We start from the raw sequence: 14,268 nt of genomic DNA, 5'->3' as shown, positions 1-14,268 counted from the left end.
ATGCAGATATATCTGTAGGATATATTTCCAAAAAGTGAATTACTAGGCTAAAGGTTGATGCACTTTTAATTTTGATAGATGCTGCCAATTTGTCTTCCTTAAGGATTATACCAATTTACTCTCCTTTCAGTGATGTATAAAAGTGCCTCTTTCCCTCCATCAACTCCAGCAGAGTTTGTTATCAAGTCTCTGGATTTTTGCCAATCTAATAGATGAAAATGTTAGTTTTGTTTCTCTCATGAACTATTTTTAGCATTTTCCGTATATTTAATATCCATTTATATTTATTTGTCTGTAACCTATTGCTCATTGGGTTTTGAATTGATTTCTAAGAACTCTTTATATATGAAGGGAAATCAGTCCTTTCAGTATATCATAAGTTGAAAACATTCTGGCCCAGTTTTTTGTTTGTCTTTGACTTGACTCATGGTGTTTTGGCCATGCCAAAGTTGTGCTTCATTTTAATTTATGGTCAACCTTTTATGCCTTTTCTTTTAAGGCTGAGTCATGGAAACACCTTTCCTACTCCAAAGTTGTAATGTGTACTGTAAAGACTTTTTTTCTAGTGCCATTATGGTTTTCTTGAATACATTTACAATTTTAATTTATTTAAAGTTTATCCTTTGATAGGGAAGTGGCTGGGCCCAACAGCATCTTTCCCCAGATCTCCTCCTTCCTTCCTGGAACCCTGCCCTTGGCTTCTAAGACTCCACGGTCCCTACTTCTCCAGCCACTGATTTTCAACCTATCTCATGGTTGTCTTCTCCTCTATTTTGCTTTCAAATGTTAGACTTCAACACTTCAAGAATCATTTGCCCTCTGGTCTTCTCACTCCCTTCTGCCTCTGTAAATTTCATCCTCTCAAGGTTTTAATACCATGGGCTAAGGACTTTCAAAATCATTTCCACCATGAGCTTCAGACTTGTATAATCATCTACCTACTTGGACATCTTTACTTGGATAGACATCTCCAATGTAACACATCCAATTCTGGCCTTATCAAACCTGCATTTCCCCAGACAATTTCCAACTTAGAAAACTGTGCCATTGTGCTGGAAAACAGACTCATCACAGATGCCTAAGAGTCATCCTTTACTCCTCTATCTCTCTCTCCCTCTGCATTCATCATCATCAAGGCCCACCGACTTTATTTCCAAAACACATTTCAGATCCATCTACTTCTTCCCATCGCCTCTGCCTCTACACAGTTTAGGACAATACATCATCCTTCACTTCGACTATTATCACACCCTCCCATTTGGTATTCCTGTATCCAATCTTGCCATCGAGAATTTTTAAGCCCTCTGCAAATCTGATCACATCACTCAATCTCAGTCTCTCTCCATCTCTCACTAACAAAGTCTAGTAACTTGCTTTGACTATTAAAATATGCTGGAAGTAGTCATGTGCCAGTTTTCTCTCTCTCTAACACATACATACAAACATATACACAAGCTCTTTCAATCATTCTTAAAACAAAGTCTGAAATATTTAGCAGAACTGCTGTTTATAGATAGCCAATATGCACATGAAAAAAGATGCTCAGTATCTCTATTAGGGAAATACAAATCGAAACCACAGTGAGGTATCACCTCACACTGGTCAGAATGGCTATCATCAAAACATCTACAAATAATAAGTGCTGGGGAGGGTGTGGAGAAAAAAGGAACGCTCTTATACTGTTGGTAGGAATGTAAATTGGCACAGCTGCTACAGAAAACAGTATGGAGTTTCCTTAAAAAAAACTAAAATAGAATTGCCATATGGTCCAGCAATCCCACTCCTGGGTATATATTCGGAGAAAACTCTAATTTGAAAAGATACATGCACCCCAATGTTCACAGCAGCACGATTCACAATAGCCAAGAAGCAACCTATATGTCCATCGACAGATGAATGGATAAAGAAGATGTGGCGTATATGCACTCAGCCATAAAAAAGAATGAAATAATGCCATTTGCACTAACACGGATGGACCTAGAGATTAAAGACAAATACCATATGCTATCTTCACAAATGTGGAATCTAAAATATGATAAAAATGAACTTTCTTACAAAACAGAAACAGACTCACAGACACGGTTACCAAAGTGGAATGGGCGTGATGGAGGGATAAATTGGGAGTCTGGGATTAGCAGATACAAACTAGTATATATAAAATAAACAACCAGGACATACTGTACAGCACGGGGAACTATATTCAATAGGCAATAATAAACCATAATGGAAAAGAATATGAAAAAACATACAGGTACATATATAGCTGAACCACTTTGCTGTACACTGAAAAGTAACACAACATTATAAATCGACTATACTTCAATTAAAAAGTGGTCTTTACAGGCACAAGACTGGAAAACTCGACCTACAGCCAGGGAGGCTGTAATGAGGAGGTGACATTTGCAATGGCCCTGAGAGAACAAACAGGTATTTGCTGGGTAAGAGTGGCCAGGGGATTCCCATCGGAGGAAACGCTGCACACAGAGGCACAGAGCCGTAAATGAGCACAAGAAGTGACCAGAGGTTCACCCCCTGTGACCAAACCATTATTTACGGTAATAAAAACAATAAAAAGAAGACACAGCTAGTTTTTTTTTGAACACTGGTACTTTACATACTCTCTTGGTTAGGTTCTCTTGAAGTGGAACTGAGATGGGGATTCCCATGAGAGCGACTTACTGAGAAGTGACTCTAGCGAAGGGGAGGGAGGGAAGCAGGACAGGGCAGAGATGATGGAGCTGAGCTGGCTAGAACTCCATGGGGAGTGGCCCTGTTGATTCCCTCCAGGGACAAGGGGCATGGCCTTCTAGAACATCTCCCACTCCCCTTCCTGATTCATGTTTAGCAGAGAACTGTCTAGGGAAGAGGCAGCTGTGAACAGGTAAAAGCCAACACTCACAACACCTAGGCAATGGGTGTTTTGGGCGGGCGAAGGGAATCCGCGGGGGAGGTACCAATAGAATCCACATCACACACCTCATTTAGTTCTCAAAACATCTGAGGACAGAGGTCCCCAACCTGATGATCTGAGGTGGAGTTGATGTAATCATAATAAGAATAAAGTGCACAACAAATGTAATGTTCATGAATCATCTCAAACCCACTGCCCCCAACACCACCACCACCACACTATCCGTGAAAAAACTGTCTTTCGGGAAACTGGTGCCCAAACTGATGAGAATTGCTGCCTTAGGAGGCAGGCATTATTTCTCCCACTGGACAGAAAGCTGACATAAATTAATAAGGGCATTTGGCTGGTATATGGGAAATTTGGAATTTTTGGTAATCAGGAAATCTGGTATATGGAAATCTGAATCCAGGTCTGCTAAGATCCAAGCCCAGTTCTTTTCCTCCTCACTCTCATCCCAGGAAGAGGGAAACTCTTTTCGGGTCACTTGATCAGGAACAATCAATCCCTGTAACTCTTCAATGGGGTATCCTCTCAGGATGGGGAAGAGCTGATCTCTACCAGGCCCACCACCCCCAGAAGCTACTGATGGGCCAGAAATTATGTCTGACTACTGTATCTCAGGCTCAGACCACCCAGGAAAGTCTGGTAGCAAAGAAACTCAAGGTCCTCAAGGGAGGGAGGAAAAGGGATAATATATGGAAACTAAAGCTGCTATGCAGGAATTTTGTAGACTTGCAAAAAAAAGCAAACAATGAAGCATAGATTTACAAAAGAAACTTCAAGACTATGAGAACCAGTTTGAAAGGTTTTACGAGGGGACACAGTTGGCTAATATACATCCTGTAGGAACCTCTGTCTCAGGTACAGAGATAAGGAATACCATGTTTCAGCAGAAGGTTACCTTAAAGAGCAAGGTTTTTAACATGATGAAATTGGACTTTCTGGAAGGAAACATCTAGAAATAGCTTCCTGCTTACACCTAGAGCTTTTGCACATAATAAGTGCCCAATAAACACTTGGTAAATAGATGATGCTTGTATTTAACTGTATTTATAAAATACAGTTGTATTTATAATAATACAATGTAAATAAAATTTATTTTATACATATAAATACAATTATTATAACATATTTATAAATGCATTTCATGCCATTTCAAGTGTTTATCCTCTGAATCCTCTATTAGCTGAGGCCTTTGTTTGCCCACATGTTTATGTCCATGCCTTGATAACTGGGACAATACAATTCCTACAGTTGATAAGACCACGTACCACGACTGGTTCTCAGGTACAAATGTGCATGTGTGGGTTCAAGCAAGCATTCCAAGGAAAAGACTGGAAGGAAAGACACAGAACTTTTGCCATTAAGAACTAGAGGCCTTGTCCTATTCAATAGATGTCCTTCATCTATTCAACAGATGAATAGATAAAGATATGGTATGTATATATATGTGTCTATATATATACATATATATATATAAAATGAATATTATGCAGTGATAAAAAGAATGAAATATTGCCACTTGCAGAGTCATGGATGGACCTAGAGAATAACACTCTGCAGTGAAGTAAGCCAGACAAAGACAAATAACTTATGACATCACTTACACGTGGAATCTAAAAAAAATGACACAAGTGAACTTATTCATAAAACAGAAACAGACTCACAGACACAGAAAACACATTTAAGGTTACCAAAGGGGAAAAGGAATGAGGGATAAACTAGGAGGTTGGGATTAGCAGATACACACTGCTATATATAAAACAGATAAACAACAGGACCTACTGGATAATACAGGGAACTATATTCAATAGCTAGTAATAACTTACCATGGAAAAGAATCTGAAAAAGAATATATGTACATATATATGTGTATATGTATGCACAAAATAACCAAATCACTTTTCTATACACCTGAAACTAACACAGCAATGTAAATAAACTATACTTCATAAAACAATAAGAACTAGAGGTCAGTGGAACCCTACCAAACCACTGGAGCTGCAGGTCTTATTTTTATTTTTAAGTAAAATTAGCATGTACTACATCTGACATGTTTCCCACATGTGATAGTTTGTTAAAAGACCATATTACTTTGCAGTGGTTCCCATCAACAGAGTCTATTTCCTCATTCCTTGACTCTAGACTGACCCTGTGGCTTGCTTTGATCAATGGCATGTGCTAGAAGTAGTCACATGCCAGACTTCAAGAGGTCACGCAGCTATGGCTCTTGCTGCTCGGGGAACCCTTCTCCCACCATGTAAACAAATTTGGTCTAGCCTGCTGCAGCAGGAGAGACCATCTGAAGTAGAAGGGAGTCCCTCATAACAATTAGCTAAGAGCCTACCTGGCTGCTGACTGTTGCACTTAAATGATCCTAGCCATGACCAGAAGAGCCACCCAGCTGAACTCAACCAAACTTCCAAGCCATGGAATCATGAATTAGATGAATATTTGTTGTTTTAAGCCACTAAATTTGGGGGGTGGGGTGTGCAAGTTAAGCCAACTGGTACACTTTAAGAAGTCTAGACTGTAATTGCTAAGTCTGCTCGTCTCAAGGTTGGCTCACACCACCATATGGACTCTGGGAATCCTGTTATCTCCTTTATAAAGTTCTAAGTTAGGGAGACTCTCTGAGCAACAGTGCATGAGACCAAGAAGGACCCTTAGGGAATCCAGCCACATTGTTCCACTGTTAAGGAATGCATTCATTACATAAGTGTTTCCTGAATGCCTCCTTTGTGCCAGGCAGTATGGCCCAGTAGGAAGGCACAACAAAGAATAAGAGAGACCAGATCCTTCCCTCAGGGAGGTCACAGTCTAGGGTGGAAATCAGATGTTAACCAAGTCATTATGCAAATAAGCAAAAACCACAGTGACAAACGCTGTGAACTAAAAGGATGAGGTACCATGAGAAAGAATAATGGAGAAGGGACCTACTTGGATTTGGGGCTCACAAAGAGCTCTGTAAGTAAGTGACATTTAGGCTGAAGCAAGTTGAAAATAGCCTTGAGGTGGGAACGGAGCTCTCCATAAACACAGTAAGGGACTCGGAGCTTTGAGTTCTAGCCGTGCAGATTCAAATTCCATCTCTACCGCTCCCTGGCTGAGTCAGTCAACATCCTAGAGCCTCAGTTGCCTGATCTATGAAATGGGGTTAATGGTAACATCTTACTTTTTCATGACACTTCTCAAAGCTGTCGTGAAAGCCAGTTGAAATAACCACGTTTATTTGTCCTGCAGTTCCCCTTTGAGGGACTGTGCCCCTCTGCCCAAGCCTAGAGCAGACACAGAGCTCCTGAGTCTCACTTGCCCTTCTCGGTCAAAGTGCAGTACCAACCCTCTCCATTAGGGACGGAGCCAGAGCAGACTCCAGCATAGCACAGTTCTGAGTCAGGATGTTAACAAAACGCAATCCAAAGCTGAAGCTCCAGTACTTTGGCCACCTGATGTGAAGAACTGACTCACTGCAAAAGACCCTGATGCCAGGAAAGATTGAAGGCAGGAGGAGAAGGGGACCACAGAGGATGAGATGGTTGGATGGCATCACCAACTCAACGGACAGGAGTTTGAGTAAGCTCCAAGAAATGGTGAAGGACAGGAAAGCCTGGTGTGCTGCAGTCCATGGGGTCGCAAAGAGTCCGACACGACTGAGCAACGACAAATCAAAACACTGTGAAAGGACTCAGATAAGAGGTTCAGGAGTAAGCTCTGGCTTTTGAACTAACCACATTTCCAATTATGGACAATTAAATGACTTCTGTGATTTCTTCCAAAATGGGCATTTCCAGGACTGGAGTCTTACCCACCAGTTCTTGCAGCTTGTCAGTGCAATATAAAGGCAGCTTTTCAGCAGCCCCTCTGGTGCTCACATGGTCACAGACCAGAGAAGGGGGTGGCATGTGGGCCCACCAGCGCCCTGCTGCAGTGGTAGAGGTGGGGTGGGGTGGGGTGGGGGTCGGGGTGGGTGTGGGCTCCAGTGCCCTGTAACAGAGTTTCCACGCCACACTGAGACATAGTCTCTTTCCTTGTCAGTAGTGTTCCCCAAGAGCCACAAGCCCATGTCTTTCTCATCTGTGTCCCCACTAGGACCTCTCACGTAGCATAGCACATAAATATTTGTGAATTAATAGGCCTCTGTTTCTCCGGCTGGAAAATGTGACCCCAGCCACCCAACTGCCATGACTGCCATGATTACACAGCCAGAGAGGGCACAGCAGCTCTAGGGGCAGGCTTGTCTCCCAGATCCCTCACATTTGTCAACGGCTACGAAACCCCTTCATCCTCCATCCAGCAGCCCGAGCTGCTGCCACCCTGGAGGCACCACTGGGAAGCATCTTCCAGGATCTTTGCAGGACCCTCCTTGGGGTCCCAGACTGCAGTGAGGACCCTCTGTGGCATCTGAGTCTAGACTGAGGATGCTCCTGGCTGAGAGAGACCAGGCTGACAGTGGACAATCTGTCCAACTGGTGTCTGGGACTCACAGCGGGCTGGACTGGGCCTAGGGCTGGTCTTCCCTGGGATGACTCAGCTCCCATCCCCACCAAGAAAAGCTGCCCAGGAAGCCTCCACTCTCTTCCCTTTCCTCCATGTCCACAACCCTCCCCAGAGCATGAGACGACGCCAGGTAGACAGAAGAACCCTGAAAGCTGATGCATGGGTATGAGTGCCTCCACACCAGCACCTGTCCCCATGGCTGCTGTGTGGCAGTAAGAGGCAGGGCCACCAGGGGCATGTGACATGTGTATTCGTTGGTGCTGAAAATCTCCCCTCTGTGCGTGGAGAGTGTAGACAATATGTTTCGAGTTTTATCAAGTTTTCAATGATGCCAAGAGTAGCCAGGTAGTTGATTTACAGGAAACACTATAGTCCCAGTTTGTCCATTTGAAGGAAAACTCAATCGACATTACTTTCTAAAAAAAATCAGAAGTTTATAGACTTGGTTCAAAAAAGCTTATAAAGGCTTTTTTTTTTCCTGTTAAAGAATTATAGTCTAATTTGGAAAGTCACCAGTACAAGAACAATGACATCTATGATTTAGACAGGCCTCTTAACAATTACATGTTTTTTGTTTTTTAAATTTTTTGCTGCATGCAAGGCATCTGGGATCTTAGCTCTTCAACTGGGGACTGAACCCATGCCCCCTGCATTGGAAGTACAGAGTCTTAACCGCTGGACCACCAGGGAAGTCCCTAACAATTAGATGTTATATAACATCTACAACAATTGGATGTTAACAATCAATTGATATTCTTGATCATTCTGAGAGAGGACAGTAGTGGGCTATGCCTCCAGCTCTGCACCCCTGCCACCCCGCCCTGGGAGCAGCTCAGCTCCAGCGGCCCAAGGGAGGCTGGGCACCCACCTGGCTGGTTGATAGGAGCTCTGGGTTTCCGTCACTCATCCCCACGTAGGCACTCTCACCATCAAACTGGAACAGAGAAACAGAGAGGCAGCTCTGATGAAAATGTTCTCCAGAAGGGCCCAGGAGAAGCCCGAGGAGGTCAGGGGACTATAGTGCTGAGGGGAAAAGGCTGGAGCCCAGAGAAGCAAAGATTGAACCCAAGATGCCCAGTCTCCATTTCAGCAGAGCTACCTCTAGGGTAGAAGGAAGTGTCCTTATTTCATGACCTCCATAGCTTGGGTTCATCACACTCAGGATACAGAGAGGAATACCTTTCTGCCCTTTACACCTTGTCCATAGATGTGACAGATGGCTTTGTCAGGTACTGAGCTCCCCATCTCTAGAAGTATGCAAATATTTCTCCTGGCCAAAATGACATCAGGCTTTCAGCTAGAGCTGGAATTCCACATGCTGGAGGGAGGCCAAGATCTCCAGAGCCCTGGGATCAGGACAGCCTGCCCCCGTCCCATCCTCCAGGAATGACCATCCCAAAGGGCTCTGTCCCCTTACCCTGGCCTCCCATGCCGTCCCTGACCACGGGCACTGAGGACTGTGGTAGAAACCAGGTACAGGAACTACAACCCTGTGTTTTGAGACGCTGCCAAGGCTGGATTTGGGAAAATTCGTCTGCAAGAGGGAGCAGGTGTAGCTGGAGAAGCAGGGGCTCTGGAGTAGCTGGCTCCCCTTTCTCAAGGTGTGTGATCTTGCGCTGGAGACTGCACTCCAGAGGTGCCTCGTCTGTCAAAAGGGGCTGACAACAGTAAACCTCTCTCCAGGGGACGCTGCCCCGGAAAGTGCAAAGCGCTTGGCTCCATTCCAGCTCCCTTCACTTGAGACAAGCCTCTGGGATCGGGTTCTCTACAGAGCTTGAGACAAGGATTCAAAGGCATGTGATCTTTGAGAAGTGTGCTTTAGCAATAACCTGTAAGGGAGGGAGGGATCAGGATAGGGTACGGGAAGGAGCTAAGCAAGGAGGGAGCCCCAGTGGGAGGCTTGCTGTAGGCTTATCCCACCACAAGCTTGCTCCAGGGCATGGCTGGTACCGCAGAGTTGTTCCTGCATGAAACCAGGGGGGGCTTCTGTAACCCATATATGTCAGTCATTGGTGGCGGCTTAAGGGGCAGAAGGGAGTCATCACCTGAGAAGGGTGGCCCCCATTTGGCCAAGGACATTTTTCCAGGGAACTGTGCCAGCTGTGAGCCATTTTCAGCCTGTACTCATCCCTGGTGGCTCAGACGGTAAAGAATCTGTCTGCAATGCAGGAGAGCGAGGTTCAAACCCTGGGTCGGGAAGATCCCTTGGAGAAGGGAAAGGCAACCCACTCCAGTATTCCTGTCTGGAGAATTCCATGGGCAGAGGAGCCTGGTGGGCTACAGTCCATGGGGTCACAAAGAGTCGGACACAACTGAGCAACTAATACTTTCACAGCAGATGGGGGACAATATTGTCCAGCTGTGCTGGACAATAAAGAGATCTGGGTGGAGTACCAACACCAGCTGTCCATTTTATTGTAATTGAAAAGAATTTTTTATTAGGTTATATTCACATGATTTAAAATTCCCAAAGTACACAAAGAGCAACAGAATGAAAAGTCGCCTGCCCCCACCTCCCAGGCATCCACTGCCCCTCTCCAGAGATAATCACTGCATCTACCAGCTTTCCATATCCTTTCAGAGAGAGTCCCTGAAATACATTAGAGTCACTTCTTTTCTATAAATGACAATGTTCTATACACACCATTTCACACCTTATATTTCTCCTAGCAACACATCCTGGAAAGTGTTTTCTCTCAGATCATAATTTTGTCTTCTGGTATGCCCTAGCATGGCTATAACATATATATTGAACTACTTGAGCAAATGGGCAATTGAGTTGTTTCCAGGTTTGTGCTATTCCACATTGCTCTGGTGAATATTTTTGTATATCCGTCATTTTGCAGGGGTGTGAGTCTATCTGTAGGATTAGTCTGAATAATTGCTGCATCCAACTGTGGGTGCATCTGTAATTTGGATGGACATCACCAAGCGGTCCATACGGAGGTTGGAAAAGCCCACATTCCTGCAATCATCAGTTCATCCAGACCCTCTTTGCTCAGAGAGGTTTTCATAACAAACTGGCTCAGACACCAGCCTCCGATCTCGGTGGGCTCCAAAGCCCAGCACGCCCGACTCCCCCTGTCCTGCTCACCCTTGTTCATTGTTCCATCGCCCCGTCACCTTCTAGCTTTCTATGTAATTTACTTATTTACCACATTCATTGCTCACAGTTGGATTTCCCCTATGAAAATGAAGGGCCCTCGAGGCCAAGGGGTCTTAGTCTTTCGGTACACTGATGATGCCTCCCAAATATCTAGACTAGCACCCGACACGGAACAGACACTCAATAAATGCTTCTTGAATGAATGAATGAAGCAACCGCTTGCATTGTCTTTTACCAGGCCAATCTTTTCATCAGGGCAGTGGCATTAGGACTTATACCCAAGTGCCTTCCCAACACAGGGATGGACAGTCCTTCAGTGACTGCTGGATTCACAAAAGAAAAGGCTGTGCCGTGTCTAGAGTCTGAGCATGACCCCAAATGCAGGGCTTCATCCATCATACGGAGTTCAGGCTTCAAGTCTCTGCTCAGAAACCACCTTCTGCAAGAGGCTGGACATCACTGCTTTCATTTCCTTTGGCTGTCCCTCTAACAACCTAGATTGTCTCTCCATCTGTCCTCTGCCCAGAATGGAGCAGCGTGAAGGCTGGAACCGTGTCCTGATGGTTTCCCAAGCCCCCAGTGCCCGATAAGACTGGTATCAAGGATAGGACTATGACTTGGGCAGCATAGAGAGTTCTCAACGAAAGCTCCTAAGTTCTATCTGATAGGTCACCGTGGTCCGATATTTACTCTTTGATAAAAATTAGACCATTCTAAAAATCACACATATTTGATAAGTATGTTCTAAAAGAAAGAGGGCTTCCTTTGTGACTCAGCTGGTAAAGAACCTCTTGCAATGCTGGAGACCTGGATTCAATTCCTGGGTTGGGAAAATCCCCTGGAGAAGGGAAAGGCTACACACTCCAGTATTCTGGCGAGTCCATGGGGTCAGGGAAGTGGAAGGGGACTAAAATTTTTAAATAATTAAATAATAATGAAATATCTTTTAAAAATTTTATTTATTTTTCGTTCAGTTCAGTTCAGTTCAGTTGCTCAGGTGTGTCTGACTCTTTGCGACCCCATGGACTGCAGCACGCCAGGCCTCCCTGTCTATCACCAACTCCCAAAGTTTACGCAAACCCATGTCCACTGAGTCAGTGATGCCATCCAACCACTTCATCCTCTGTCGTCCCCTTCTCCTCCCGCCCTCAATCTTTCCCAGCATCAGGGTCTTTTCAAATGAGTTAGTTCTTTGCATCAGGTGGCCAAAGTACTGGAGTTTCAGCTTCAACATCAGTCCTTCCAATGAATATTCAGGACTGCTTTCCTTTAGGATGGACTGGTTGGATCTCCTTGCAGTCCAAGGGACCCTCAAGAGTTTTCTCCAACACCACAGTTCAAAAGCATCAGTTCTTCTGCACTCAGCTTTCTTCACAGTCCAACTCTCACATCCATACATGACTACTGGAAAAACCACAGCCTTGGCTAGATGGACCTTTGTTGGCAAAGTAATGTCTCTGCTTTTGAATATGCTATCTAGGTTGCTCATAACTTTCCTTCCAAGGAGTAAGTGTCTTTTAATTTCATGGCTGCAGTCATCATCTGCAGTGATTTTGGAGCCCCCCAAAATAAAGTCTGTCACTGTTTCCACCGTTTTCCCATCTATTTGGCATGAAGTGATGGGACTGGATGCCATGATCTTAGTTTTCTGAATGTTGAGCTTTAAGCCAACTTTTTTACTCTCCTCTTTGACTTTCATCAAGAGGCTCTTTAGTTCCTCTTCGCTTTTTGCCATAAGGGTGGTGTCATCTGCATATCTGAGGTTATTGATATTTCTCCTGGCAATCTTGATTCCAGCTTGTGCTTCATCCAGCCCAGTGTTTCTCATGATGTATTCTATATATAAGTTAAATAAGCAGGGTGACAATATACAGCCTTGACATACTCCTTTTCCTATTTGGAACCAGCCTGTTGTTCCATGTCCAGTTCTAACTGTTATTTCCTGATCTGTATACAGATTTCTAAAGAAGCAGGTCAGGTGGTCTGGTATTCCCAGCTCTTTCAGAATTTTCCACAGTTTGTGGAGATCCACACAGTTAAAGGCTTTAGCATAGTCAATAAAGCAGAAATAGATGTTTTTTCTGGAACTCTCTTGCTTTTTCAATGATCCAGCGGATGTTGGCAATTTGATCTCTGGTTCCTCTGCCTTTTCCAAAACCAGCTTGAACATCTGGAAGTTCACAGTTCACGTATTGTTGAAGCCTGGCTTGGAGAATTTACTAGCGTGTGAGAGGAGTGCAATTGTGCCGTAGTTTGAGCGTTCTTTGGCATTGCCTTTCTTTGGGATAGTTTGGGTTAGGTGGGTCTTTGTTGCTGGGCTTTCTCTAGTGGCAGTGCACGGGTTTCTCCTTGCAGTGGTTTCTCTTGTCGCAGAGCATGGCCTCAGGCATGCGGGTTTCAGTAGTTGAGGCACAGAGGCCCCAGAATGCAGGCTCCGTAGGTGCGGTGCATGGGCTTAGTCAACCCATGGCCTGTGGAGTCTTCCCAGACCAGGGACTAAACCCTTGTTCCCTGTATTGGCAAGTGTAAACTAAGCCACAGGGAAGTCTGAGGGGACTAAATTTAACAAGGTATTTGAAACATTCTATAAAGCAATAGTCATCAAACAGTATGGTGTATGTTAAAGATACAGGGCATATCTTTTAATGTAGGTTAAAAGATATGCCCCCAAACTCTGCGTAATATCCCATTTATTAACTCCTGGCTAGAACAGAGCCACGCTGGTCTGCTCTCTCTCCCCACCCCAGCCCTGCTCCCCAACATGTACAGCAGGCGATGAACAAATACTTGATGAGTGTCTGTTCATTGGGTGAATGAATGAATATACTTGGCACCAAGCAAAATGCTTTTCATAAAATAACTCATTTAGCTTTTTCAACAACCAACATTTTGGGCTTCCCTGGTGGCTCAGTGGTAAAGAATCCACCTGCCAATGCAGGAGACTCGGGTTCGATCTCTGGGTGGGGAAGATCCCCTGAAGAAGGAAATGGCAACTCACTCCAGCATTCTTGCCTGGAGAATCCCATGGACAGAGGAGCCTGGTAGGCTACAGTCCATGGAGCTGCAAAGAGTTGGACACAATTGAGTGACTAAAACAACAACAACAGCTACCAACGTTTCAAACCATGGAAATAAGCTGAGAAGATAAACAGTTGTCCAAGATCACACAGTCAGGGAGACACTGCACAGCAGTGGTCTGTTTGCTTCTTGGGCTTGGTCTCTCCCATGAGCGTGTATGCTCCTTGGCAGCAGGAATCACGGCCTGGCTGCAGCCCCCCTCCCCAGACATAACCAGTCATTCTTCAGGGCCTGGCACATAATAGGGATCTGATGAGTATGTGTTTGTGGTTCATGCAGGGAGGACCTACCCACGGTGAGCAGTGGGGAACGACGCTGGGAAGAGCAGCAGGGATCCTAGATTTTGAGGTATGCGTGCCAGGGGTTGGGCAGGGGATTCCCATGAGGTCATCAGAGTCCCCTCAAGTGGGCTTATTCACTTGCCCTTTATTCAAACAAGAAAGAGCAGCCATGTGGCAGAGTAAAGCTTGTTTCCTGCTTCAAGGAAAATCTGAGAATTTGGCAGAAGTTCCCAAGGCAGGGCTGGGTCAGCCTCTGCTGGGTTTCCCACTGGTTGCTTTGCATGGTGCCCTAGAACACAGGATTGGGACTGGCTACTGAGCAGCTGTGAAAAGAAGGCCCCAAGTGGGTGGTTTGGGGGCTCTGTTCTCTGCCAGCCTCTGTCCAGTGTTCCACC

General features: G+C 44.9%; 1 protein-coding gene across 9 annotated transcripts in view; it reads right to left on the bottom strand.

The window, feature by feature from the left end:
• TOX2 (TOX high mobility group box family member 2) overlaps positions 1 to 14,268 on the bottom strand; it is a 153,377-nt gene that overhangs the window by 85,234 nt on the left and 53,875 nt on the right. For 8 of the 9 annotated variants that reach the window (XM_025000595.2, NM_001206688.2, NM_001206689.1 and 5 more), the window contains 1 exon segment: positions 8,277 to 8,342. The exons of the other annotated variant lie outside the window; for it this stretch is intronic. In XM_025000595.2, the coding sequence (XP_024856363.1) occupies positions 8,277 to 8,342 (66 nt within the window). 9 annotated transcript variants of the gene reach the window in all.

Source organism: Bos taurus, chromosome 13 (assembly GCF_002263795.3).
Source record: "Bos taurus isolate L1 Dominette 01449 registration number 42190680 breed Hereford chromosome 13, ARS-UCD2.0, whole genome shotgun sequence".
NCBI classification, from domain to species: domain Eukaryota; kingdom Metazoa; phylum Chordata; class Mammalia; order Artiodactyla; family Bovidae; genus Bos; species Bos taurus.
The sequence above is the reverse complement of the archived record's forward strand: the minus strand, read 5'-3'. Positions and strand labels throughout refer to the sequence as shown.